Genomic DNA, 25,544 nt, shown 5'->3' with positions numbered 1-25,544 from the left:
AAACCATCCCTTGCTGTCCACTGTCACTGCAGGTGATATCGCTAAGATTGCAAATATACTTGTGTGAAGATGAAGCTTAATCCTGGGTTTCTCAGAAAGAACCTCGGTTGTAAGCCTGATTTCCCTAACGTCATAGAGCTTTCCAAAGACAGGCTTACCCTGGGCGTGGAAGGCAGCAGAGGAAGATACAAGAGGCTTTCACCACTCTGTCCCAATAGTCCTGGTCTGCTTCAGAGAGGGAGGTGCCCACCTGCTGCATTGGCATAACACATACGATAGTTTTTAATCTTCTGAGAATTTTCTAAAGCAATCTCCCCTTGCCTCCCCAAGATACATTTCTCATTGAGCCTAAAACCTGCTTCTGGACATTCTCGCTTCCTTCTCAGCATTTCTTACCACTCACTCGATTGGCCATCTGTCCTCTTCTGTCTTCCTCTCCTGCCCCTTCATGACTTCAGCAGAGCAAGGTGACCTCAAGCTGTGTAAGGCCAGCCTTGAGGCTCTTGTGTAAAAGTTCATTTAGTATAAAGCATCCTTCGGGGAGCAGTCCTATAGCCTTTCAGAAAGACCCCTTGATATCCGGAGCCCCGAATAGCAAGGACCACTGCTGCCAACAACCTGCAGTTGGGAGCCACTGATGGGGCACCTTTCCTCAAAGAACCTTTTCCAACCAACCAACCAACTGAAGACACGGAATTTCCCAAAGGCCCAGCTCCCTCTGCTATTGTAACGGGAGCTCACTTCGCTCACGGCCCACTCTGCTGATTATGCAGTGTTGACGGGGTTGCTGCGAAGCAGTTGGTGGCTTATTCTTGGGCTGTTTTTATATTTAACCCCTTTATTGGCATCGATGTTGCCTCCGATTGTAGCAGTAACACTGGTGGTACAGTGGCAAGCTGGCTGTTGGTTGTCATTCAGTGCTATTTGCACCTCTGCCTCCCCCCCCCCCCCACCAGCTCCGCTCCTTCCTTCCTCCTCCTCTTTCCCATAATTCCACGGGCACCTTCTTGGTGTGTTCAGAGGGGCAACCCGGTGCTCACCCCACAGTAATTTGTCTGTGTCCTGCTTGGCTCTCTTCCTTCCATCCCTTTTCATGAAATCTGTGGGGAAGGGGTATTCCCTTTGATGGGCATTGAAAAGACCTGAGAGAAACACAAACCCTCCGCCCCTCCAGAACTAGCCATTTGCCCTCCCATCAGAGTGGGACTGGAGCATTTGGGCCACAGAGCCCTTGCCAAACCTGGACAGATTTACTGCTCCCTTTAGTCCAGGGTGTCATTGTTCACTGGGCCCAGAGTCCAAAGGGAAGTTTGTATGTTGTTACCTGCCTGTTGCACAGGCAAGAGGAGCCCCTGAAGTCGCCAGTAAGATAGGAAGGTGGGGCAGGCCGTCTCAGGTAAGGTGTGGGCAGAATATGAACTCTCTTCTTGCCAGGACATGGGGAAGAATATGAACTCTCTTCTTGCCAGGACATGGGGGAAATGCCCTGAAAATCTCTCCCAGCAGATAGGACTGAAGGCCCCAAATGACATCAAATAACATCTGAGATTCAGCCTGTTTGACATGGAGGCCCAGAGTAAGTGACCACGAGACAGGATTACAGAGCGGCCCCTTGTGGTCTTAGGGGAGTGATTATGTATCTTAAAACCATTATCAACCTTTTTTTTTTTTTAATGGCAAATTTTTGTGATCCCTTAAAGATTTTTGATAATGTTTTAGTTATCCCTTGCTGGAATAAAAGAACTCATTGCTTTTATAGCTGGATTCTTAGTGGCAGCTATAATTAGGGCGAGCCTATTTTGAGGAATCTCCTATTACAGGCAGCTCAGTGAGGTTCCATTCAGTACAGATCATACAGAAGAACCCTAAGGCTCCTGGTATCTCCAGAAGTAGACCAGAAAGTCCAGGAAATAACAGGCCAAGACTCCCGTAATTCACTAAAGGGGAATTGCAAAAAAGTCCTCCAAGACCACGACCTTTATGTGTCTACCACCACATGTTTGCTGACAGCTCATCCTGGTCTGTTTCTCTGGATAGCTCGCTACAGCTTCACACCGCAGAGGGAGGAAGATAAGATCTGCCGCAGGACTCTGAATTCTCCTAGACGTGAATGTGAGGTGTCCTGCCAGTGCCGAAAGGCGATTCCACAGTTGGAGTGCAGACTGGGAGCCTGAGGTGCAGCATCCGGGACTGACCGGCTCCTGTGTGCCGTGTGAAGCTGGCTGACCTCATGAGTAGGGGGCTGCATGCCTCTGCTGCTCCCCCACAGACTCCTCCCGTTAGCAGAACCCAGGCACTGTGCCTGGCAGAGAAGTGACAACCTTCAGAGGATGGCTGAGGGGAGGGATCGCTAGAACCAAACACTCATATGCGGAATGGATTTCTTTTACAGTGGACCGCACTGCCGACATATTAGGAGGCAGCTCAATCAGGACTAAATTTCTTTTTCTTTTTCATCTGTAATCACACACTTAAGAGCAAATCAACAAATCAGAGCTTTGTAGTCTGATGTGGGCCTACATTCACATCTCAGCTCGGGTGCCCCCGGGACCTTGAGTGTGCCCAGCGCCCTCACCTGTAAAGTAGAGGTAGTACCTCCTTTCATAGAGCTGTGGGGAGGCTGACGCTAGCTTAGAGCAGGAGCTGCTCATGTGGCTGTTCATAGTAATAGGCACATGTTTACATCCCCATGCAAACACGTTGTACCCATGGATGAGTAGTCGTGCAGTTCTCACATGGACTAGTTGGCTTGCAAATGAGCCATTTTGGGCACCCGGGCCTCATTGTCATTATAAGCACATGAAAATTGGGGAATGGTAGTTCTTTTCAGCCTGAAACCTAGTTGAGCCCACCGCTCACAAGGCCTCCATTTGGATCTCAGCAGCACAGCACTCACCTGTCCCACTTGCTTCTTGTTTTCTCTGTAATAAAGAGCCAGAGCGACAGCCCATCCAGCCCCGAGGCCCAACCAGAGTTCATATCACAGCTCAGGACAGAGCTGCAGTTTTCAGTCCAGGGGGACACTCTTTCACTCTGAGCCTCATTCTCATTCAAGATGACCAATTAAATGGACTGTGGGTGTGTCAGTCCTGGCATTTTTAACCCACCCCTGGGACCTTGAATGAAAACCACAGTAAAAATGGGCGTTCCCCTACTCTAGCAAACCATCCCTTGCTGTCCACTGTCACTGCAGGTTAGACACAGACTACATTGCCTTCCCTAAAACGATGTCCCTGTGAGGGCATGTGTTTAGTGCTTGTGTGATGGCCTGCATCTTGTGTGGGCTAATGCTGCCTGGCTCCAGCCCATTCTGACAGATTGCTGGCTCTCTAACAGGCCCTCCCCTCCCTGGTACCCGTGTCAGTCTGTTTGATGTCGAGAAGGGTAGTGTTTTTATGAGTCTGCACATAATTCTTAAGAAAACAACCAGGGCAAGCAGACGATTGCAGGGCTACCTCTAGTAATAAGTGGGGTTCCTTTTGTCTTGAAGACTAGTAGTGCCTTGTGTATGGATAACCCAGTAAGTGATGATTGAGCTGCTAATGGAAGGTAGATGGGTCCCCGTTCCCAACAGGTGGTAAAATGGGTTACACGGTTGGGCTACTAACGACAGGTCAGCTGTTTGAAACTACCAGCCACTCCTGCGAGAAAGACAGGCTTTTGCTGTAAAGAGACACTCTTGGAAACTCACAGGGCCAGTTCTACTCTGCTTTGTAGTCGCTATGAGTCAGAATAGATTCAAGGGCAGTCAGTGATCGAGTGAGTATGAGTACATGTATTTACAAATCACGATAAATAACACACAGATCTTTCCCGTAAGCCATTTAATTCGCCTGCCCACCAGGAACTAAGTCCAGCTCTCCAGAGGTAGTTTCACCCCATGTTGTTGTTAGGGGTTGGAAGGTGGTTCCGACTCCGGGGGACTCTGCACAGCAGAATGACACGGTATACCTGGTCCTGGCCCTGCGCCATCCTCACTCAGTCCTCTGTTGGATGGTTCTATGTTAGGTGGTGTTCCGTGACACTTCACAATCCTAGGGGAGGTTTTGTGCATTGGGACACTTTGGGGATTCAGTTGGGACATTAGTGGTCAGAAATAGGTAAATTTAGGCCACAACTAATGCAGGGAAGAGTGATATATAGGAGTCACTTGTAGAAAGTGAATTTATTTGTGTGCCGTCTACTTAGTGATCTACCGTAATCTAAAACCCTGCGCTTTTTTTGGCATTCATAGCCATTAATATCTTTGAAAGTCCCCCTTTCCAGTTTAGACAGTCCTGTCCTCCCACAGCTCTCTCCACTGTACCCTCATTAACCTTGTGAGATTCACAACGGCAGGGATTGTCGCCAGCCACAGCCTAGAGAGGTGAGAAGACAGCGTGACACAGGAATGCATCCATAGCAAACTGCCAGCTCGTCCAGCTCCGTGTGGAGCCAGCTCTCCAGGCCCTTTCTCCGGTTCCCTTTGCCTCCTTTGTCAAGAGATAGGTCCACGTCTCTGCTCAGTTGCCTCACTGATGGGCCGCCTCCTGAAGTTCTGGCAACACAATACGACAGGATATTGTTCTCCTGGCTTCTTGTCACTTTGGAAGGTCCTTCTAGGGAGCTATGTGCTAATAATTCCCATCCTCTGGGACATCTTCCATCTCACACCCGCAGGTTCCTCGATAGCCGTGTGTAGGTAGGCTCAGGTAGGTGGGCAGTGCTCATGGTCCTCCACAGTTTTAACCTGAGCCCTTCTGCCAAGTGTTTTTGGCATTCTTAAGCAATTGCTTTTGGAAACTCTGAAAGTCATAGAAGAAAAGGTCATTTCTCTGTGGGCTACGCTTTTCCCCGCCTTACTACCATGGATTACGGTTTGCGGAACCCACACTGTTGTGTCTGAGTTAAATTTTCACCCACCAAGCCCCTATCTAAAGAAACTGAGAAGGAAGAAAAAAACGTTGACTGATTTCAATCACAAATTGTGAACCTAGCGCTTAACCCAACCTTCAACATTGCTTTTCTCTCACGTTTCTGTGGTCTTTACTAACTTGTTTAGCTGCTGGGGTTTTTGTTGTTGTTTTTAATTCTCGATTCCTGGACCTATCTCCGAGCACCCGCAGAATGTACATTGCTCTGCACTGGGTTCTTCTCGCCTGCTAGGGTTTTGGACTAAGAGCTCCAAAGGATGCCCTCTGTCATCCTTCTATTTCCTACAGATGCTGATTCGTGTAATTGTGGGCATGACGTGATCATGTAAAGCCTCTGCCAATTGCCAATGACCCAGTTCTGATGTGCTGTGCAACTGTGCATCTCCAGTGTCCGAGTCTCTGTTGCTGACACCCTGTTGTCTCCCCAGAAATCGAGGAGATGGAAAAGTAAGCGCGAGGGATCGGACTCTGGCAACCGGCCAATCAAAGCGGCTGGAAAAGTGATCATCCAAGACATCGCATGCCTTCTCCCTGTCCACAAGTCCTTGGGAGAACTGTACATGTAAGTGCGCGTTTCTAAGGGTGCGGTGCTTTCAGCAGAATCGCGATTAAGTAGGAGAGCTGCTCAGCGTAGTTTTCAGAGCAGCCCAGCGTATTCATTTTCTGTTGGTGCGTCAGCAGTGACTGCAACCTCAGTGGCTTGCGGCAGTGTACATTTCCTACCCAGTTTCCCTGGGGCAGGTGTCAGGGCCGGAGTGAGCAGGGTCTCACCAGGCTGAAATTGTGGTGCTGGTTGGAGGAGGAGGTGTGTGTGTGTGTGTGTGTGTGTGTGTGTGTGTGCGCGCGCACGTGCGTGCTTCTAGTGCTTAGGTCTCCTCCCCAGCTCTCTCATGTTGTTAACCCCATGAGTCCCTTGGGGCTCTACAGCTCATGAAGAATTTTACCTTCTGCGAGGCTGTCAGTGATCCTTCACCTTCTGTCTGAAGACTCACTTGGCTGGGGTAGGTCCACCTAGGATCACCATCTCCCTGCTGATCAATTTAAAGTCAACTGACTGATTGATGGTTCTAGGAATAATAATTATCCCATCCCATCCCTGGTCTTGCCTGCACTCAAAGAGAAGAGATTATTCAAGGGGTATCTGCCAGGGAACAGGCATCTCGGGGCTTCTTAGAATTGTGCTTTTCACATACCCCCTGTGTTAAAAAGATAGAACCTCATTTGGAAGGAGTCAGTAGTGTGGGTGATAGGTATTGGAGGCCAACCTGTGGACTCTCACTCCTTCCTACCCTTGAACACATGATGAGAAAAATTTATTTATTTATTTATATTTATTTGTTTCTTTACCATATATACTTGAGGATAAGTTGACCCAAATATTAGCTGAAGCAGCTAATTAAAAAAAAATACTTTTATTGGGGGCTCTTAACATCTCTTATCATAATCCATACATTCCTCCAATGTGTCCAGCACATTTGCACATTTGTGCCATTATCATTTTCAAAGCATTCTCTTCCCACTTGAGCCCCCGATATCAGCTCCCCATTTCTTCCCCCTCTTTTCTCCATCCCTCCTCCATCTGCCCTCCCTCATGAACCCTTGATAAATTACAGATGATTATTTTCATATCTTACATCGACCTCCGTCGCCCCTCACCCACTTTTCTGTTGTTCGTCCCCCTGGGAGGGGATTCTAGATTGATCCGTGTGATCAATTCCCCCTTTCTTCCCCCACCCTCCCCTAATCCTCCTGGTATCTCTACTTTCCTTGTTGGCCCTGAGGGGTTTATCTATCCTGGATTCCCTGTGTTGTGGGCTCTTATCTGTAGCAGTGTGCATGCTCTAGTCTAATCTGATTTGTAAGGCTGAACTGAGGTCATGATAGTGGGGTGAAGGAAACACTAAAGAGCTAGAGGAAAGTTGTGTGTTTCATCAGTGCTATGCTGCACCCTGACTGGCACATCTCTTCCCTGTGACCCCTCTGTGAGGGGATGTCCAGTTGTCTACGGATGGGCATTGGGTCTCCACTCCATGCCTTCCCACCCCATTCACCTTGGTTATGGTTTTATTCTGGGTCTTAGATGCCTGATACCTGGTCCCATCGACACCTCATGATCACACAGGCTGGTGTGCTTCTTCCATGTGGCCTTTGTTGCTTCTGAGCTAGATGGCCGCTTGTTTATCTTCAAGCCTTTAAGACCCCAGATGCTATATCTTTTGGTAGCTGGGCACCATCAGCTTTCTTCACCGCATTCGCTTATGCACCCATTTTGTCTTCAGCGATTGTGTCGGGAAGGTGAGCATCACAGAATGCCAGATTGTTAGAACAGTGTTCTTATGTTGAGTGGGTACTTGAGTTGAGGTCCAGTGTCCATCTGCAACCTCAATTTTTAACATATAGATAAGAGTACATAGTTCTATTCCCCTCTCATTATAAATATATCTACATATGTTCATGCCTGTATTTAGGCTTCTATAAATGTCCTTTGCCTCCTGGTTCTTTCCTCTACTTCCTTTTTACTTCCCTCTTGTCCCACCATCATGTTTGGCCTTCTTTTGGGTTTAGTAATTCCTCGCTGCTACATTGCCCTTGATTGAGCCCCACTAGGTGTCCTATGACCTTCCTTCCGTTGATTTTAGTTCACTTGTTGTTCCTTTGTCCCTGGTTGGTCCCCCCACCCCCACCCCACACACACACTTCTTTTCTCCCACCTCCCCTTCTCCCATATCCCCCAGAACCACTGGTCCCATTGTTTTCATCTCTGAATTACTTATCCCGCCTATCTTATGTAGATAGACATGCAGATACATTAATAAGTGCCAAAACCAGGCAAAGCCAAATAAAACAATGAAGTCAAAACCAACAAAGTAATAACAACAGCAGACAGCAAGAACAAATTAACAATAACAAAAAGAAAGCCACTGACAGAAATGGAAAATCCTGTAAGTAGTTCAAGGTCTGTTTGTTGGCCTTTACGAGTGTTTTCCAGTCGAGTCTGATCGGGTGCCACACTGTCTCCCAAGTCTATTTTTGGTATTCCCCGGGAGTTTCGTCACTGTTTCCCCTGCTGCTCTGCTGCGTGTCCTCGGTGCCTCGGCCAGTGTGATGGGGCCAGACCGGAGGCACCTAATGTTACCACAAAAACCGCATAGAAAATGTACTGAAAAACTTGGCTTATACATGAGTATATACGGTATTTATTTCATTTAGAAATTTAATTTATCTGATTATGATCGAGGGAGTTTACATTTTATTTGATTACAACCAAGGATGATTATGATTTTTTTAAAAACATCATTTTATTGGGGAGGCTCTTACAGCTCTTATCACAATCTATACATACATCCATTGTGTCAAGCACATTTGTACATATGTTGCCGTCATCATTTTCAAAACATTTTTTTCTACTTTAGCCCGTGATATCAGCTCTGCTTCCGCCCCCCCCCCCACTCCCCGCCCTCCTTCCCTCATGAACCCTTTTTCATGTCTTAATGGTCAGGAGACCGACCACTGTTGAATGCTCACTGCAAGGGGCTTATATGTATATCATTGTGATTGGTTCTCCCCTTTTACCCCCCACCTTCTCCTTCCCCACTGAAAAGTTTTTATTTTGTAGTGTAGATGCTACTCTGTGTTCGAAACCAAAGTCAGTGTTGCAGATGTTGAAATCCCTTTCCAGTTGACCCCCAAGCTTTGGGAATGCCCAGCAAAAGCTGTCTGGGAGATCAGTATTTGAGGACTACTTGGTCTCCCGACGTCAGAAGGCTGAGCAAGTTTACGTTGAGCAGGCCTGTTCCCCCAGCATGACATCAGCTCTCAGTGAGTGTTTCTCCGTGTCAGGTAGACAAGGAGCTTCAGAGTGACAAGAGGCTGTTACTGGTCTGTTTGTTAGGAAGCTAGACTAGAAAGATGCTTTTCTTCCCCTCCTCTCCCTACAGATTAAATGTGAATGATATTCAGGAAACGTGTCAGAAGAATGCTGCTTCAGCCTTGCTCGTTGGGAGAAAGGACCTCGTCCAGGTAGGGTTCTGGATCATTGCACCAGTTTTCCCACCCTGGGGTGTGTTTCTTCTGCTGCTTACTTGGAAAAGCCTTAAAGCACTTAGCGCCTAGTCCGTTTCTTTTGTATTGCAGTACCATGATCGTCACCTACCTAAATTTGGTGAGGTACATCTTTGCCCTTTGTACCCTTGATTCGTTTGCATTTTCATTTTTTTCCCTCTTTTAAACATGCTTCTTTACCTAAAAGATTGGCTAAAGTGTTCTTTGACATGGAGAGTCGTTGCACGTTTAACTTATGACTTAATTTTAACAAAAGACGAGTGTGTTAAAGCAGGCTGAGCATTTGTTGCTGTTATAACAGCTTTATCGCAACATTCATAGCTCATCCAGTTAACGCATCCGAAATGTGCACCTCAGCGGCTTATAGTATATTTAGAGTTTTGTAATCGTCAGTCACCACAGGCAATTTTAGAATGCTTTTCATCACCCTAAGAAGATAGCCTCCTTGGGAAGATGGTGTCCACTCCCTGCTTCATCCAACAGCTGCAGAACTGGACATCAGAGAAGACCTGCAGGTGAAACTGCAGCCACTCTGCCAGGAGGCCTCCAGGGACCTGGGGCTCAGCCACAAGTTCACCAGCAGTTACCATTGCACTGTTGGCTACTGGGAAGCCGTCCCCCTCGGTTGTCATGTTCTCCTAGAAAGTGCTGGTGTCAGGCAAGCCAGCAGGGAACTCAGTGGCAGCCCCTGGGAAGGTGGTGGGAACTGTCCCAGGACCAGCTCTACCTTTGACCTTGTACCCGGGTAGGCAGGGTAGCAGGACCCCTGAGTGTTGCTTGGCCTCCTGGAATCCCCTCTGGGGGGAATGTGACCTTCATATATGATCGCTTACAAAAAAAGAAAAAGAGAAGCCATCACACCTTCTTCCCTCACTACCATTTGCAGCTCAAGACTAACCTACGTTGTCTCTCCTTGCACGAGGGTTAGATGGAGCCATGGGGACCACTAGCTGGTCTGTCGGCTGTTTCCCCTTAAAGTCTTCTCAGTGAGCCTTCTCTCGACTCTTATCTGACAAAAAGTGCCCTACAGTTCCTCGTTGGCTCATAGTAAACACTGTTAAGGCTCTGCCCCAAACCCCTCTGGGAGAACTGTCGAGTCTTGCATCTAATCTTGTTCTAAAAGAATCTGCCTGCTAAAGTTCAGTGAGCACGGAGGAGGCAGCATCGTGAGATAGCAGAAATCACACAGAACTTTTAGTTCAACTATAAACAGTTGAACAATCATAGTTCAACTGTGCCGCCTAGAGGTAAAGCCTTAGGCAAGTTATGTGACACTCTCTCGGCCTCTCTATGTAAAATGAGAGCTGTCAGAATAATTCATTACCTTGTGAAGATGGTAAGACGGTAAATGCAAAATGAAGGTAGGCTTGGTTTGTGGTCTGAAAGCATAATCTGTGAGGAAAACACTCTTTCCTAGAAGTGTTGTTTTTTTACGCTTCCCGTACTTTTCTGGGAGAGAGCATTTGGAAGGTCACTCAAGCTCGAATTAATTGGAAAGACGTTTGCATCCAGACAGACCTGAGTTGGAATATGGGTACTGTCACTTTTTGGATGTGTGATTTAGACAGATTACCTAATCTTTCTGAACTTTCCGTTTCTTCCATTGTAAAGTGGGAGCAGTACTTTCCAGGTCACTCTGAGAATGCAGTGAGTAAATCTATGAAGTTCCCGTACCCGTGCCTGATAGATCGTAATGCCCGGGCTATGAGGGATCTAGTAGTGACTGCTGTTCTTGTCCTTATCTTCAGCATTTATGTCACGGTACCGTTTAATGGGATGGAGAAATGACACCAGTGCCATTACCTAGGGAATTGTTCTTTATTCACGTGTTCAAGACAGCATGTGTGCTATTTTGCAAAATTATAGAAATAACTCTAAGTGTCATCCTTTCTGTTGAAGAAATAGCGAGGTGAAGTCACGTGTAGGATTTTCAGTCAGGGCAGCAAACATCCTGATCCAGAAAGCCATTCGGAGAGCTGTGAATGATGAGGACAAATGCAAACCCCAAGTGTCTTGCACGTGGTTAACCAGAATGTGTGTGCGATTTGTTCCACATGATTTAATGGACCTTATACGGCTGCTAGGTGTCTCTACTCGTTTTTGTTTGTTTGTTTGTTTCTCAGTGTTTTTGTTCTTCAGTTATAAGCATCCTCCAGTCTAGCTTCTCACAGTCTCGTCTTGATGTTTTTCAGTTAGTGGACAAACAGTGCCGTTCAGGAAAGTGTTTCTGAGATTAATGTCAGCGTTTGGAAGCATTCAAGAGGCAGGGTTTCTTCATAGCACGGTGCTTTGAGCAGTGCGTCTAGGATTTAGTGGACACTGAAGGACGTGTGCTGCCCAGGAGATCCCCAGTGTGGAGGCCTTTCCCAGATGGGGGTCCACAAAGAGGAAGCCAGGACTGTGTCGTCGTCGTGGCCCATTTGTCTTAAGCGTCCAAGAGCGTGTGGAAGCTTTCTTAACGGAGGCAGCACCGTTCTTCCTTATCTGAGTGAAGGGACACAGGTCTGAAAAGCAGAGCAAGTCACGCGAGTGTCCTGGCTCCCTTAATGACCCGTTGAAGTCACTGCACTCTGTTGTTTCCCCAAAGTCTGCGGAATATGAAGAGTTGTTTAGGCCTACTGTGTCTCAGACAAATTCCCTGAAGATCTTGTTAAAATGCCCCGTGTGATTCGGTGGGTCTGGCGTGGGGTTGACAATTGTGCATTTCCTTAAACTCCCAGCCGTGGACCCTCAGAATCATAAGGCGTGGGGCCACATCTGAGGAAGGGTGGGCTTCTACTCTGATTTCTGGTCCTCTCATCCCTCTGGGTCTGAGTTTCCATGTTTCTCTCTGGTCTCTCCAGGTGTGGTCGCTGGCTACAGTAGCTACAGATCTTTGCCTCGGTCCGAAGTCTGACCCAGACCTGGAAACACCCTGGGCCCGACATCCGTTTGGGCGACAGCTGCTGGAGGCCCTGTAGGTTCTGAGAGCTAAATGAGTACCGTACACTTTAGGTTCCTAAACGTTTTACTGCTGCTGTCTACATGAAAGGCAGCGGCCTTAGGCTCAAGAGGAAGAAGGAACTGTGTATTTGTTGTGTATAACAAGGTTTTTCTTTCCGGGTACCATAGATTTTAGCATCATAACATGTTAGAGAATCGCGTTTTGGTCTTTCCCATTTCCACAAAGCCACGACACTTTTCATCCTGTTAGGCAGTTTATGCCATTTACAGGTCAGTTTTGCCAGTCCGCTCAAAACACTGAATTTGTGTTCAGTTTATTACACCAAAATGTGTATACTAGAAATGTCAAATACAAAATAATGTACTCCTAAACCTCCCTCATCGTGAGGCCCAGCTCCTACACAGAGGACCACTACCCCATCACATTAAAGAGCCTTGACTTAGTTGTTGAGGCCAGATGTGGGGTAAGTGTGCATGCTTCAGCTGTCTTATTGTAGTGCTCTCTTCTGAGCACCGTGAGCCTGAAAGGAACACGGGATATGAGTACCTAAAAAGTAAAAATGTTCTTCTTTAATGGCTTAGATTCATTATTCTCTGATCTGCTGGCCACCTGCCATACATTGATGGTACGGTGTGCTCTGACCACCTTCACATAGCTGGAGGTTCTAAGAAGCAAAGCTATAGCGAAATCCTCCCCTCCCCCAACTTCCTTGCAGTACTAAAAAAAAGGATGTATGGGATCACTCACTCATGACATTAAAGCTCAACTGCCATCCAGTTGATTCTGAGTCATAGCGACCCTACAAAGGGTTCCTGAGGCTGTAAATCTTTAAGGAAGCAAGAGAGCCTCATCTTTTTCTCATGGAGTAGTTGGTGGGTTTGAACCATCAACCTTGTGCTTACCCAGTGATACCACCAGGGCTCCTGGCACGTGTTTAATTTGTCAACATAGTTCTTGGGACAGTGACATTATCGTTTGAGCCTATGTTTTGTGTCAGTAGAAGCTTTTGGATTGACCCTTTGGGATACTCTGATAGGTATTATTACGAAATAAGTTTTGCCAAACCACTTGGTCTATGGAAAGCCCCAGTTCCCAATAGAGTTTTTTGAGGCAGGAATAAAAATATTTCCTCCTTACCTATGGCAACAACCATATTGTGGTTTTCCTCCTATAATCCCTAATCGTGACTTGTTTTCTTTGCTCTCATCTTTTCCCCCAGGTTGGCCCACTACTGCCAGCTTCGGGATGTTCAGACGTTGGCTATGCTGTGCAGTGTCTTTGAAGCCCAGTCTAGGCCTCAGGGGACACCAAACCCCTTTGGACCTTTTCCCAATCGCTCTTCCAATCTTGTGGTGTCCCATAGTCGATATGTAAGTGTGTGGTTTCGTGGTCTGCGCCTATTCTTGGATGTAAACTTCCATGTCGGATGGTATTTTAATGTTCCTCCTCTTTGTTCTTCTCTTCCCACCGTATAGCCTAGCTTCACCTCCTCTGGTTCCTGCTCAAGTATGTCAGACCCAGGGCTCAACACTGGTGGCTGGAACATAGGTTGGTATGGAAACAGCTTCCACAGTGCCAGGTTTTCAGTTCAGTAACAACTGGGCCTATTGTCAGTATTGACCTGTTGTAGATAGACCTTCTCCATGTTATTCCTTGTTTCTCTTTGTAAGAAAATAAATGTTTTTCCCTGAAGATGGTGATACTATTGCCAGCAAGGCCTGGACTTTCGTATTTGAACAGACCAGTTTTTTGTGTCTCACTGGGTTTCTTTTCATCTCACTAACATTGGAACTTGCCCGTTTGCCCTTGAAACTCAACTTGACCTTTATTCCTGTTCCCTCACAACCCCTTCTGTGATCATCCGCCCTTCCTATCATCCGCCTTGTCCCCGGAAGGAAAAAAGGCTGGGCGTAACTCCAGCTGCTTATAAACATTTGTCTCAGAAATAGGTGGATTTCTGTTTTTTGGTTTTTTAGAAAAACGCTTTGTTTGTTTTTTAATTACAAATATCCTCTTTGTCTTTTTGTGTGTGCATATGATGTGTCCATGTAAATACTGCCCACACACATAAAGTACTCATAGCGTGCACAGGGAATTAACTCCTGAGGGAGTTGCACTGTCTGCAGAAAACCATTATTTGTGTTAAAATAGAGTAATGCATCCTAGTGAAGAGAAAATATTAGAGAAGAAGATAATAATCATTGGTAATTTTCTCACCTAAAAATACATGTTAACATTTTGGAACATTTTCTTCCAATCTTGTGTGTAAGAGGGCCAGGGGAGGTTGTTCTTTGGAGGGTGCTGGTGGAGGGGGTAGTTTCTTCCAATCTTTGTGTGTAGGGGGGCCAGGGGGTAAGGTCATTCTTTGGGGGGGTGGTCGGGGTACGGTTATTTTTCCCCAATCTGTGTGTAGGCGGATCCAGAGGGGGTGTCCAGCAATGATGTGTTCTGTGTTTGTATTTTATCACGTGCATTTTCTCAAACCATTTAAATGCCTTTATAAATAATGACCACATAATATACCACTGTGTTGATAATACCATAATTTGCTTAGTCAGTGTGTGTAATTAGTGATAAATTTATGTCAACCAGTACTTAGACAACCAAATAGTCAGGCTAGGGGAGGGTTCTCTTGAGTTAGGGTTCTCGGAGTTTTCCACCTACTTGATTTCTCCTGTCAGGAAATAAAGTGGGGCCATTGCATGCAGAAAGCACCTTCAGCTATTTCATGTGCTCTGTCTGATTTGCGTCTTTCATCTCCTTTTGTTTTCTTCCAAGCGGGGAGAGAGGCAGAACATTTGTCCTCGCCTTGGGGAGAGTCTTCTCCAGAGGAAATCCGCTTTGGGAGCCTGACCTACAGCGATCCTCGCGAGCGAGAGCGAGACCAGCATGACAGAAACAAAAGGTGAGCCGACCCTTCCCCAGCGCACGCAGGCTGCCGTCTCCTAACTCTCCATGTCTCCAGAAGGACACCTGCTTTTACAAAGGTGTGTTGAATGTCACCTGTGTTTGGGCTGCTGACGGTGAGGTCACTGGTCAAACCCACTAGCCATTCTGTGGGACAAAGATGATGCCGCCTGTTCCGATAAAGATTTACAGTCTCAGTAGCCGCATGCAGGGTTGCTCTGAGTTGGGATGAACTCATTGACAGTGAGTTTGGTTTTTGTTGAAAAGAAGTGACAGAAATTTAAAAATTCTCTCTAGACTACTGGACCCTGCCAATACCCAGCAATTTGATGACTTTAAGAAATGCTATGGGGAAATCCTCTACCGCTGGGGTCTGAGAGAGAAACGTGCTGAAGTCCTGAAGTTTGTTTCCTGTCCCCCTGACCCTCACAAAGGAATCGGTAAATATGAGATTCTCCCTTTTCCTCTCCCTCTCTGAGAGCTCCTCAGGCTTTGTTTGTCCACAGCAGATCTGAAACAAGATGCTCACTTCGCATTTTTTAAACAGAAATGACATAAACATTTTGAACTTGTTCTAAGCGTCTGGAAATCCTTGTGTTTATAACAAGGTTGAATTTGTTTTGTGACAGAGGTTGTTTCATATGCTAAAATCTCAGATATTGATTGGTAGCAAGAACATTTATTCTTTTATCTCATTAACAGTATATCATGCTCCTCTTAGGCACTAGGTACAGCGCTAGCCTGTTTTTTTCTTCCCTCCTTATTGAACTCGGTTTATTAGAGGAGGAAAATTAAATAATGTATTAGATTTAACTATTAGTAAATAAAAAGGATGTTGGGGCAGGACTAGTAGAGACATGTTCAGCTGTCTCGGAAAGGCCTCTCTCAGGAGGGGCGGCTGCAGCTGAGGATGAAGGGTGAGGAGAAGCCGTCATGCAGACCACCCGCCAGAGAGTTTGTCCTGCTGCTGCACCTTGTATTTTGCTGTGATGCTGGCGGCTCTGGAACCTGCATTTCAAATGACAGCAGCGTCACCAATGGCAAGCGTGATTTATTAGCTTTCAGACTAAAGCAGTCTAGGGAAAAAGGTTTGTCATTCTACTTCCAAAAAGTAGCCAGTGAAACCAGAGAACATGGTCGGGGTAGCATGCTGAAGATGAGCCACGGACAAGCACTCAAAATGCACAGCTGATGCAGTAATGGACCCAGCAGCCCATCGATCATGAAGATGGCCCTGGACGAGCGGCCATCGGGAGTTGGAGCCAGTTCAACGACCGCTCGCACAGACAGCCAGCAGAAAGTAGGTGTTTGCTCTCCAGAGAAGACCAGTGCACGTTCAGATGAGGAAGGCCCATCAAGAACCTCGCATAACCAAGAGAGGGCTCCCATCCCGAGGGGATCCTAGACTTCTAGGGAATAAAACAGATCACTTTCTAATGATGAAGACTATGAATGGCATTGCACTTCTTAGGAGCAATACTGGATACTGGATGGCAGCTTTAAGGCAGTTTTAAAGGCAACATTGCCTTTAAAATCCTCAAGAGAACTTTATGTAACTTAAAACTCTGTATCCAGCTTGTCAAGTGTGAAAGTAAACCTCACCCTCTACGACTCCCCACAGTTCTGAAAGGCATGTTGAAGGTCCAGAATAGAGTGAGAGAAAACTGGGGGACAAATATGAGGATCCTGGGAGATCCTAGACTTACTGGTCAGATAGAGATTGGTGGGACCCTCTGAGACTATGGCCCTTAGTCCCCCTTCAGACCTGAAAATGAACTTAGCCCCTTGGCTCCATTTTCAGTTGAATAACATCTATAAGGGGAGCAATAACACAAGTGAGGCACACACACCTTGGTTTTGTCAGACGTCTGGAATCAAAGGGACATTTGCCCAAGGACAAGATCCAGAATGGTCAGGAAAGAAGGGGGAATAGAAGCAGAAACAAAGGGAAGACATTGGATAAGTCGTGTTCCACTGATGAGATTAGAGTGAATGAGATGAAACAAGATGTGTATGAATTGTTGAATGGAAAACCGATGTTCTGACTTGTGAACATTCACACAATTTACAATAAAAAGGTCTTAAAAAATTAATATACCCATGAGTCATACAGAGTCAATTTAGTCCTCCTTACTCACTGGGAACATTTATTCTCTGCCCCAGACAGGTACAACGTGGCATTACATTGCTGAATGTTCTAATACAGAAGCTTCTAGCCACTGAAAGCTTTAGTGTATGTTGTGGATTAAGCTGTGTGCCCATAAAACATATATTCATTTGACTAGGCCATGATTCTCATTATGATGTTATTCCCCCATTTGGTGATCTGATATAATTATTATGTATGCTATAATTCCTCACCTGTATGATGTTAAAGAGGTAGGTTTTGAGGCAGTTATATTAATGAGGCAAGATAAAATCTGTAGAATTAGATTATTTCTCTGTTAATCTTTTTTGAGATACAAAAGAGTAAATAAAGGAGCAGAGATCTGGGTGACCTGCTGCCACCACAAAGAAGGGCTGGGACTAGAGCACATCATCTGGACGGAGGGTCCCTGTGCTGGGAACCTCTTAGATCCAGAGCAAGACTGATGTCAAGATGCATGGAGATCTCTAAGGAATGACAAACCCGTAAGTGTGGAAATCAGGAGCAACTGCTCTCAATTTAAATTTCTAAATAACTAAATGCAGGAGAATGCATTTCTGTTTGTTAAAACCAGAAAAAGAAAGTAAACCTTCACCCTGTCCAAGAAGGATAACATTTGAGCCAGGATGTAAGGGAATTGGCGTGATGGTAAAGGGAACTTTATATGACAGTTGTAGAGACAGACTATTTAGATTGCTATACTCAGAAAGGCATCAGGAGAATTGTCTTCAAGAAAAGAAAAAAAATCGAGTGCCTTCTGGTCAGAGGTAGATTACCCAGTGTGCTAGGTAGCTGCAGGCTTAGAAGTACCTGTCAGGGATTGTAAATTTAGAAAGAAGCTGTGATTCTGCAGGAAGGTACTGCAAGGTTGGGGGAGCGACAGATACTGGCCACGCCTGTAAACAGAGTCTTTGATGTGGTAAAAAGAATGTGAAACTGTCCACTCCGATAAGCAAGCAAGCAAGCACAAGTAAGCCCATGCTTACCTTGCTTATTGGGTAATCTGCCCACTTTTGGTGTTCAGCATGTTAGAAAATATTCAGACATTTGAGGGAGAGTTTAGAGATGGGTTGCAGATAAGTACATAGCAAACTAAACAAATGGAACATCGTAAGATAGTTATTATCTCTTGGAAAACAAGATGTGCAAAAAAGGGAAAGTAATCAGAATCGCACCGTGTTTACTTAACATAAAAACTGAAGACGGAGCCCACCAGAATGCAAATAGAGCAAATGCATACTCATATGGGGAAGATGCAGGGACAGGTGTCTGTATGTGGGAAGAAGGTGGTTGTGGTGATGGGGAAAATGAAAGAGCATCCACGGTGGAAAGTCATTGGCGATGCGTAAATTTAAAAATTAAGAAACAGCTTTATAAACATGCTGTTTAGGGATAAGCCAAAAATGAACAAAACAGAAGAGTTGAAATGATTTCCTTTAGAGAACAATTGGGTAGGTGCTAGGGAACTCTGATTTTTGTAGACAGCTTCATGTAACTATTGACTGTAAATTATGTGTCTATGTACTTAATGAAAAATGTAAATCAGTGTATATATACACTTAGTTATTGAATAACAAAGATTATGTTAACACAGTTTTAAAAAAAGGATTCTTGTGGTATTGATGAAGAATGCAAAGAATAGAAAGTGCTATTTGGTCAGCATATTTTTTAGTGTCTTAAGAGCATGAGAGCACAGCCTAGAGCAATCTGTCTTTTAAAACTAGTTTTCAGGAAAATATATATGAATCATAGAAATATGTAACTGACATATCAATCCATCAATCAACTAAATCCTTATTTCCATCTATTATAAAGCCCTATGCTAGCTTGTGTGGGAAGGACAAAGAAATATAAAGTGCGTTTTCTTTGGTTAAGGCATTTATATTTCAATCAGAGAGTTGAAACATAAACTCACAAGAATTATATGATCTTCAATAATGAGTAATATGTCCTAATATCAATAAAAACAATATCAAAATATTTCTAAAAGGATAAGAGGTGGTGAAAGACCCACAGATAAAACATTAAGAAAAATATTTTAATTTGCTGAGCTTTACAAAGTAGTCCAGACTTTGAAAGACTTCAGTTCTCGGACACAGGACATTACCAGGTATTGAATGAAAAAGTCTACAAAGTTCCAGTTCGTCTCCTTGTGGTGGAAAGCGATCTCCCTTCTGGTTTTTGCAAGGCCATCACAAATTTAAAGAGGTTATTTTTAGTTCAGGGGTTAGTTAGTTATACAACGGATGTATGACTTTATTTTGGCAGAGAATGTGTTTAAAAATAATCCAACTGTATGTTGTTTACAAGAACTACAACTTAAACCTAAGGACACAAACAGGTTGAAGGTGAAAGGGCAGAAAAAATATTTGATAAAACCAACCAACAGAGAGTTGGAGCAGCATTCTTAACATCAGACAAAGTCGACTTTAAGACAAAGTCTTTCAGAAGATATGAAGATGAACATTATATAGTGATAAAAAGGTCAATCTGTCAACAAGCTTTAACACTCAAATATACATTTACCCAACATAAGGACACCTCAACTGAAGCTAGAATTGAAGGGTAAAATAAATAGTACTACAGTAGTAGTTAGAGAGTTTAGTATCCCACTTCTAATATTGGGTGAAACTTCAAGAAAGATCACCAACGACCCGAAGGGCATTATAAACCAAGTAGACCTAGCAGACACAGAGAACATTCCATCTGTAACCAGCACTCTATATTCTGCTCCAGTGCACGTGGCTCTTTCTCCAGGACAGACCACATTTTAAGTCACAAAGCAAGTCTTGGTAAGTTTTAAAAGGTTGAAATTATGCACATTTTCTCTGACCACAACAGAGTGAAACAGAAATCAACAGAAAAACACACAAGACACACAAACATTTGAAAATTAAACTACACACTATTAAACTACCAGTGAGTCAAGGAAGAAATCAAAGGAGAAGCCAGGGATTTCTTTAGATCCAAATGAAAAGAAAGCACAGCATGCCAAAACTGGTGGGATACTGCAAAGGGCAGTATTCCGAAGGAAACTCAGAGCAGTCAATGCCTGCTGAGAAGGGAAGAACGTTCTCAAGAGCAAACCATGACAAAGTCTGCCACAGGAGAAGAAATCGCAGGAATTTGAGAGTATTTCAGGAGGTAGCATATGATCAAGAACCAATGTTACTGAAAGAATTCCAAGCCACACCAGAGGCACGAGCGGAAAACAAGACTCCAGAAATGGACGGAATACCAATTGAAATGTTCATTAAACTGATGCAGCTCACTAGAAGGAAAGCTCAATAAACTGATGATGTTAGGTGCCATCAAGTTGGTTCCCACTCACAGTGAACCGCGTTCGACAGAATGAAACACTGCCCGCATTCAACTGATAGCACTCATGAAACTGGCAAAAGAATAAACACAGCTCTCTCGGAAGAAGTACAGCCAGAATGTTCCGTAGAGGCAAGGATGGTGAGCCTTCGTCTCACACACTTTAAACGTGTTGTCAAGAGCTGCCAGTCCCTGGTGAAGGACATTATGCTTGGTAAGGGAGAGGGGCAGTGGAAAAAACGGAAGACCTTCTACAAGGTGGATTGACACAGTGGTTGCATGTATGGGCTCAAACAACACTTGTTTTTTGTTTTGTTTTTAATCGTTTTATTAGGGACCCATACAACTCTTATCACAATCCATACATACATCAATTGTGTAAAGCACATTTATTCATTCATTGCCCTCATCATTCTCAAAACATCTGCTCTCCACTTAAGCCCCTGGCATCAGCTTCTCATTTTTTCCCCTCCCTCCTCCTTCATGAGCCCTTGATAATTTATAAATTATTATTTTGTCATATCTTGCCCTGTCCGACGTCTCCCTTCACCCACTCTTCTGTTGTCCGTCCCCCAGGGAGGAGGTCACATATAGTTCCTTGTAATCGGTTCCCCCTTTCCAACCCACCCCCCATCTACGTTCCCAGTATCGCCACTCACACCACTGGTCCTGAAGGGATCATCCGCCCTGGGTTCCCTGTGTTTCCAGTTCCTGTCTTCAAACAACACCTGTGAGAAGGGCACAGGACTGGGCAGTGTCTTGTTCTGTTGTACATTGTGTCTCCACGAGTTGGAACCAACTTGGTGGCACCGAACAACCACAGTCTCTGCCAGGAAATGTTGACGTCAACTCTCTAGCCAACCAACTGGAAGAGGTCCGATTGTACCCTTCCAAAGAAAGGTGATCCAACAGTGTGTAGAAACTATTGAACAATATCAATAATCATGTCAAAGTAAAATTTTGCTGAAGATAGTTATTAAAACAGTTATGGTAATATATCCACAGGGAGCTACAGGAATTCAAATTGGGTTCAGGCAAGGATGTGGTGTAAGAGAGATCACTGCTGACTTCTGATGGATTTGGGCTGAAAGCAGAGAATACCAGAAATATATTTACTTGTGTTCTATTGAGTATGCAAAAGCATTTGAATGTGTGCATCATAGAAAACTATGAGCTGCACTGTGAAGAACGAAAACTTCAGAACACTTCATTGTGCTCATGTGGAACCTGTGCATTTAATGAGTAAACATTAGTGAATCAATCAATGTAACACACTCTTCATTAGAACAGAGGAAAAGAAGCACATGACTATCTCTGTGGATGCAGTAAAAGCATTTAATAAAATTCACTATCCTTTTTCCCCCCATCATTTTATTGGGGGCTCCTACAGCTCTTATCACACTCCATAAATATATCCATTGTGTCAAGCACATTTGTATATATGTTGCTATCATTATTTTCAAAACATATTCTTTCTACTTGAGCCCTTGGTATCAGCTCCTCATTTATTTCCCTCCCTCATGAACCTTTGATAATTTATAAATTTTTTTTTTCATGACTTACACTGACAGCTATCTCCCTTCACCCACTTTTCTGTTGTCTGATCCCCTTGGAGGGGGTTATAGTATGTCAATCGTTGTGATCGGTTTCCCCTACTCTTCCCCTCACCCCCTTTACCCTCCTGGTATTGCTACTCATTATTGGTTCTGAGGGGTTTATCTGTCCTGGATTCCCTGTGTTTCAAGCTCTTATCTGTACCAGTGCACATGTTCTGGTCTAGCCGGATTTGTCAGGTAGAACTGGGGTCATGATAGTGGCGGGGAGGAAGCACTGAAGAACTAGAGGAACGTTGTATGTTCCACTGGTGCTGAACTGCACCTTGACTGGCTCGTCTCTTCCTATGACCCTTCCATTAGGGGATGTCCAGTTGTTTGCAGATGGGCTTTGGGTCTCCATTCCATACCCCGCCTCATTCACATTGATATGATTTTTTTGTTCTGGGTCTTTAATGCCTGATGCCTGATCCCATCGACACCTCATGTTCACACAGGCTGGTGTGCTTCTTCTGTGTCGGCTTTGTTGTTTCCAACTTTTTAAGGAAGTGTCATACCACTTTCCACGGTGATTATGCAAGACGTCACTGTTTTTAAACCCAACTTATCAAACCTGTTTGTCTCCGCGTTTCCCTCATCAGGACCATCATATCGATTTCTCCTTACCTGTTGCCGAGGCACTGATCTGACTCGGGCTCATAGGGGCCCCATTGAACAGAGTGGAATGGTCCCCACAGACTTTCTAGCATGGTCATCCGTATGGAAAGAGACCACCACGCCCTCATCCTACAAAGCAGCCACATGCCTTACCACTGCCACCAGGGCTCCTTACGGATTTCTTAATGACTGTGTATTAAGGGAACATCGATTGGTTCCGTTCTGTGACGGCCAGTTGTTACAAAGCGGAGGGACTAGTGCTGATAGGACACCAGCGCAGCGGTTCTCAACCTGTGGGTCGTGACCCCTTTGGGGTTTGAAGGGCCCTTTCACAGGGGTCACCCAATTCATAACAGTAGCTAAATGACAGTGATGAAGTAGCAACGAAAATAATTTTCTGGTTGGGGGGTCACCACAACACGAGGAACTGTATTCAAGGGTCGCGGCATTCGGAAGGTTGAGAGCCACTGCTCTAGCGTAACAGATGGCAGGTGAAGGGGAGCAGACGTCAGGAGAACTGAAGGTCGGCTGTGTCAGCATGAAGAGGCCCCTCCCCGGTGAGAGTAGAGGTGAGAGAGGGGCTCGGAGGAGTACGGGAGGGGTTTTCCGACTCCGGAGGAGGCCTGAAATAGTTGTCTCTTCTAGAAGTGCCACCACTGTGCCATGTTGGTGCCCACTGGGAATCAGCTTGAAGTGAAACCCATCTCGGGTGGGTCTTCCTCAGGAACACTTAGCTGATGGTGGTAGGCATGGAGCACACAGATGACAGGGTCCCAGGCAGGGCCTCTGAGAACCAGGAGCTTGCTGCGTCCCTTCTGCCCGCACCACGCCTCTGCAGTGAGACTTTGCTAGACTTCAGATGGGGGCTTCTGCTGTTCCCAACCAAGTTTAAAAGCCATTGATTTCATACAGTCCTCCCTGAAGAGAAATTGCTTTTTCTTACCTTACAAGGCCAGTTTCGTTTCCCAGAACTAAATGTCTTGTTATTTCTCTCTTTTGGGGTCATTTCCAGAATTTGGTGTGTACTGCAGCCACTGCCGGAGTGAGGTCCGGGGCACACAGTGTGCCATCTGCAAATGCTTCACCTTTCAGTGCGCCATCTGCCACGTGGCAGTGCGAGGATCGTCCAACTTCTGCCTGACCTGTGGACACGGCGGACACACTAGCCACATGATGGAGTGGTTTCGGACCCAGGAAGTGTGTCCGACCGGGTGTGGATGCCACTGCCTGCTGGAAAGCACTTTCTGATCCGACAGACCCAGGAAGTGGTCAGAAATTCTAGAGGCCCTCCTCAGTGCCGGCGGGGCGACAAGCTATCAGCCAGGAGAGGGGTTCCAGGGCCTACCTCTGCCTAGCCTGAAGCTCCCCCAAAGGCTGGGGAACCAGTTTGCAGCGCCCAGGGCAGACCCAGCAACCATAGAGCCTACCTTCCCATATTATCTGCGTTGGTGAGCTAGTAAGACGAGGATGCTTTCTGGAAGAAAAGTTTCTGCCTCCAGAGCCAGGGTTCACCTCAAACCATCGAGCAGCGTCCCCTCGGGTGCCAGCGCAGAGACCAGAGTCAGGTGCTGAAGACAGTCCCTGGGACCAAAGGATAGCAGGTGTCAATTTAATTGACAAGTGGGCCCATTTGATGAATCGTGTGTGCCCTTTAAAAAATACATGTAAGTTATAAATATGTGATGTACTTAAGGATTCTTAAGATTTTGTTTTTGTTTTGTTTGTTCCCCTCCGCAGCTGCTGCCCCTTGGCTAATAAAATTCTAATAACTGCTTTTTTTAAAAAAGGAAGTTGAACAATTGAGTGGATCATTTCTTCCTCTACTTCAAATTCAAATGAGTTATTTTAGAGAGCACTGAAATTTCCTTTTGGCATCAGACAAGAGAAAGTAGAGCCTGACGTTCTAGGTTCTTCCCAACCCTGAGAATCTTATAATTATTTCTTTTAGCAAAAAGAAAATGAGATTGCAGTGCAGCGCTGGTAGACGTCTCTTGTTGCCTCTGTGCAGGTTGGCTGGGCTCCAGTAAGTACTTTCCCCTCTTTGCTCGAGCATCCAACATGTTACCCTGTGCTTTATTCTTGTTCCCTGTGCCCACCAGTTCTTCAAAATGTTCCATTGCGTCCCCGAAATTTTGTGTGACACGGAATCGGCATCTTCTCTTTAAAATCCCCAATTGACATTTCTGGTTCTCTTTTAGAATTTTACAACCCCAAATAGACTGACTTAAGAAATATAACCATCTGTCCCCAAAATGTGAAAACACTGTACCTCACCGGTGTTTCAGACTGCTTATTGTGACCCATCAATAGATGGTGAAACCAGTCCTACAGATCAAATGCTATTATATGAAGGAGAGTGGAAGAGAAATTATCAGAACGGACCATATGCATGTTAACTTGTGTATAAGCACACGTTTGTATATGTATACTGGAACACAAGAGGAATTGGTTTTTACTGAAAATTGTAGCCTGAAACACATTAAAAATACTATTTTAAATGATGCGGGACCCCATCCCTATGCTACTGGACATGAAACACCGCAGTGTAAAGACAAAGCTTTAAATCCTGTGTTGTACGACCAGACACTCAGCCCTGGGCTCTGGCTTGAGTTAAGATGCCAACACTTATGTGAGCGGAGTAACTCGGAACACAAGGTACGTTATTGTTGTTAGGTGTCACGGCGTCAGTTGCGACCCCATGCACAACAAATGAAACACGCCACCCTCACGGTTCCTGTCCTGGAGCCCATGGTGGCAGTGACTGTGCCCATCTGTCTTGTTGAGGGCTTTTCTCACGTCCAGAGGGGAAGCTGATAAAGAAGGGAGGCCAAAGGACTGTGTTCGCCCGGTGCTCTCCACTCACGGAGCATTGAGGCGCCTGGGAGATTGACTAGTTGACTCAGATGAAAGACTGCTAGTGTATTCCTCAATGACGTTTTGTTGTTGTTGTTGTTTTCTGGTGGAGAATAGCCTTTTCTTATTCCCTCATGCTCAAGTGAGTGTAAAACTTTCCCTCACTGTCCCCATTAAGAATGAGATGCTTT

At 45.3% G+C, this 25,544-nt stretch overlaps 1 protein-coding gene across 2 annotated transcripts in view; it reads left to right on the top strand.

The window, feature by feature from the left end:
- Positions 1-24,373, top strand: part of WDR59 (WD repeat domain 59) — an 85,415-nt gene extending 61,042 nt beyond the window's left edge. For both annotated transcript variants that reach the window (XM_004704792.4, XM_045293734.1), the window contains 8 exons: positions 5,342-5,475; positions 8,852-8,933; positions 11,819-11,931; positions 13,139-13,289; positions 13,395-13,467; positions 14,698-14,824; positions 15,124-15,266; positions 23,513-24,373. In XM_004704792.4, the coding sequence (XP_004704849.2) occupies positions 5,342-5,475; positions 8,852-8,933; positions 11,819-11,931; positions 13,139-13,289; positions 13,395-13,467; positions 14,698-14,824; positions 15,124-15,266; positions 23,513-23,748 (1,059 nt within the window). In that variant the 3' untranslated portion in view covers positions 23,749-24,373. The remainder of the gene's footprint in view (positions 1-5,341; positions 5,476-8,851; positions 8,934-11,818; positions 11,932-13,138; positions 13,290-13,394; positions 13,468-14,697; positions 14,825-15,123; positions 15,267-23,512) is intronic.
- The last annotated feature ends 1,171 nt before the right edge of the window (positions 24,374-25,544 follow it).

This window comes from Echinops telfairi, unplaced genomic scaffold (genome assembly GCF_000313985.2).
Source record: "Echinops telfairi isolate 266 unplaced genomic scaffold, ASM31398v2 ScPeMD7_2291;HRSCAF=2852, whole genome shotgun sequence".
NCBI classification, from domain to species: Eukaryota; Metazoa; Chordata; class Mammalia; order Afrosoricida; family Tenrecidae; genus Echinops; species Echinops telfairi.
The sequence above is the reverse complement of the archived record's forward strand: the minus strand, read 5'-3'. Positions and strand labels throughout refer to the sequence as shown.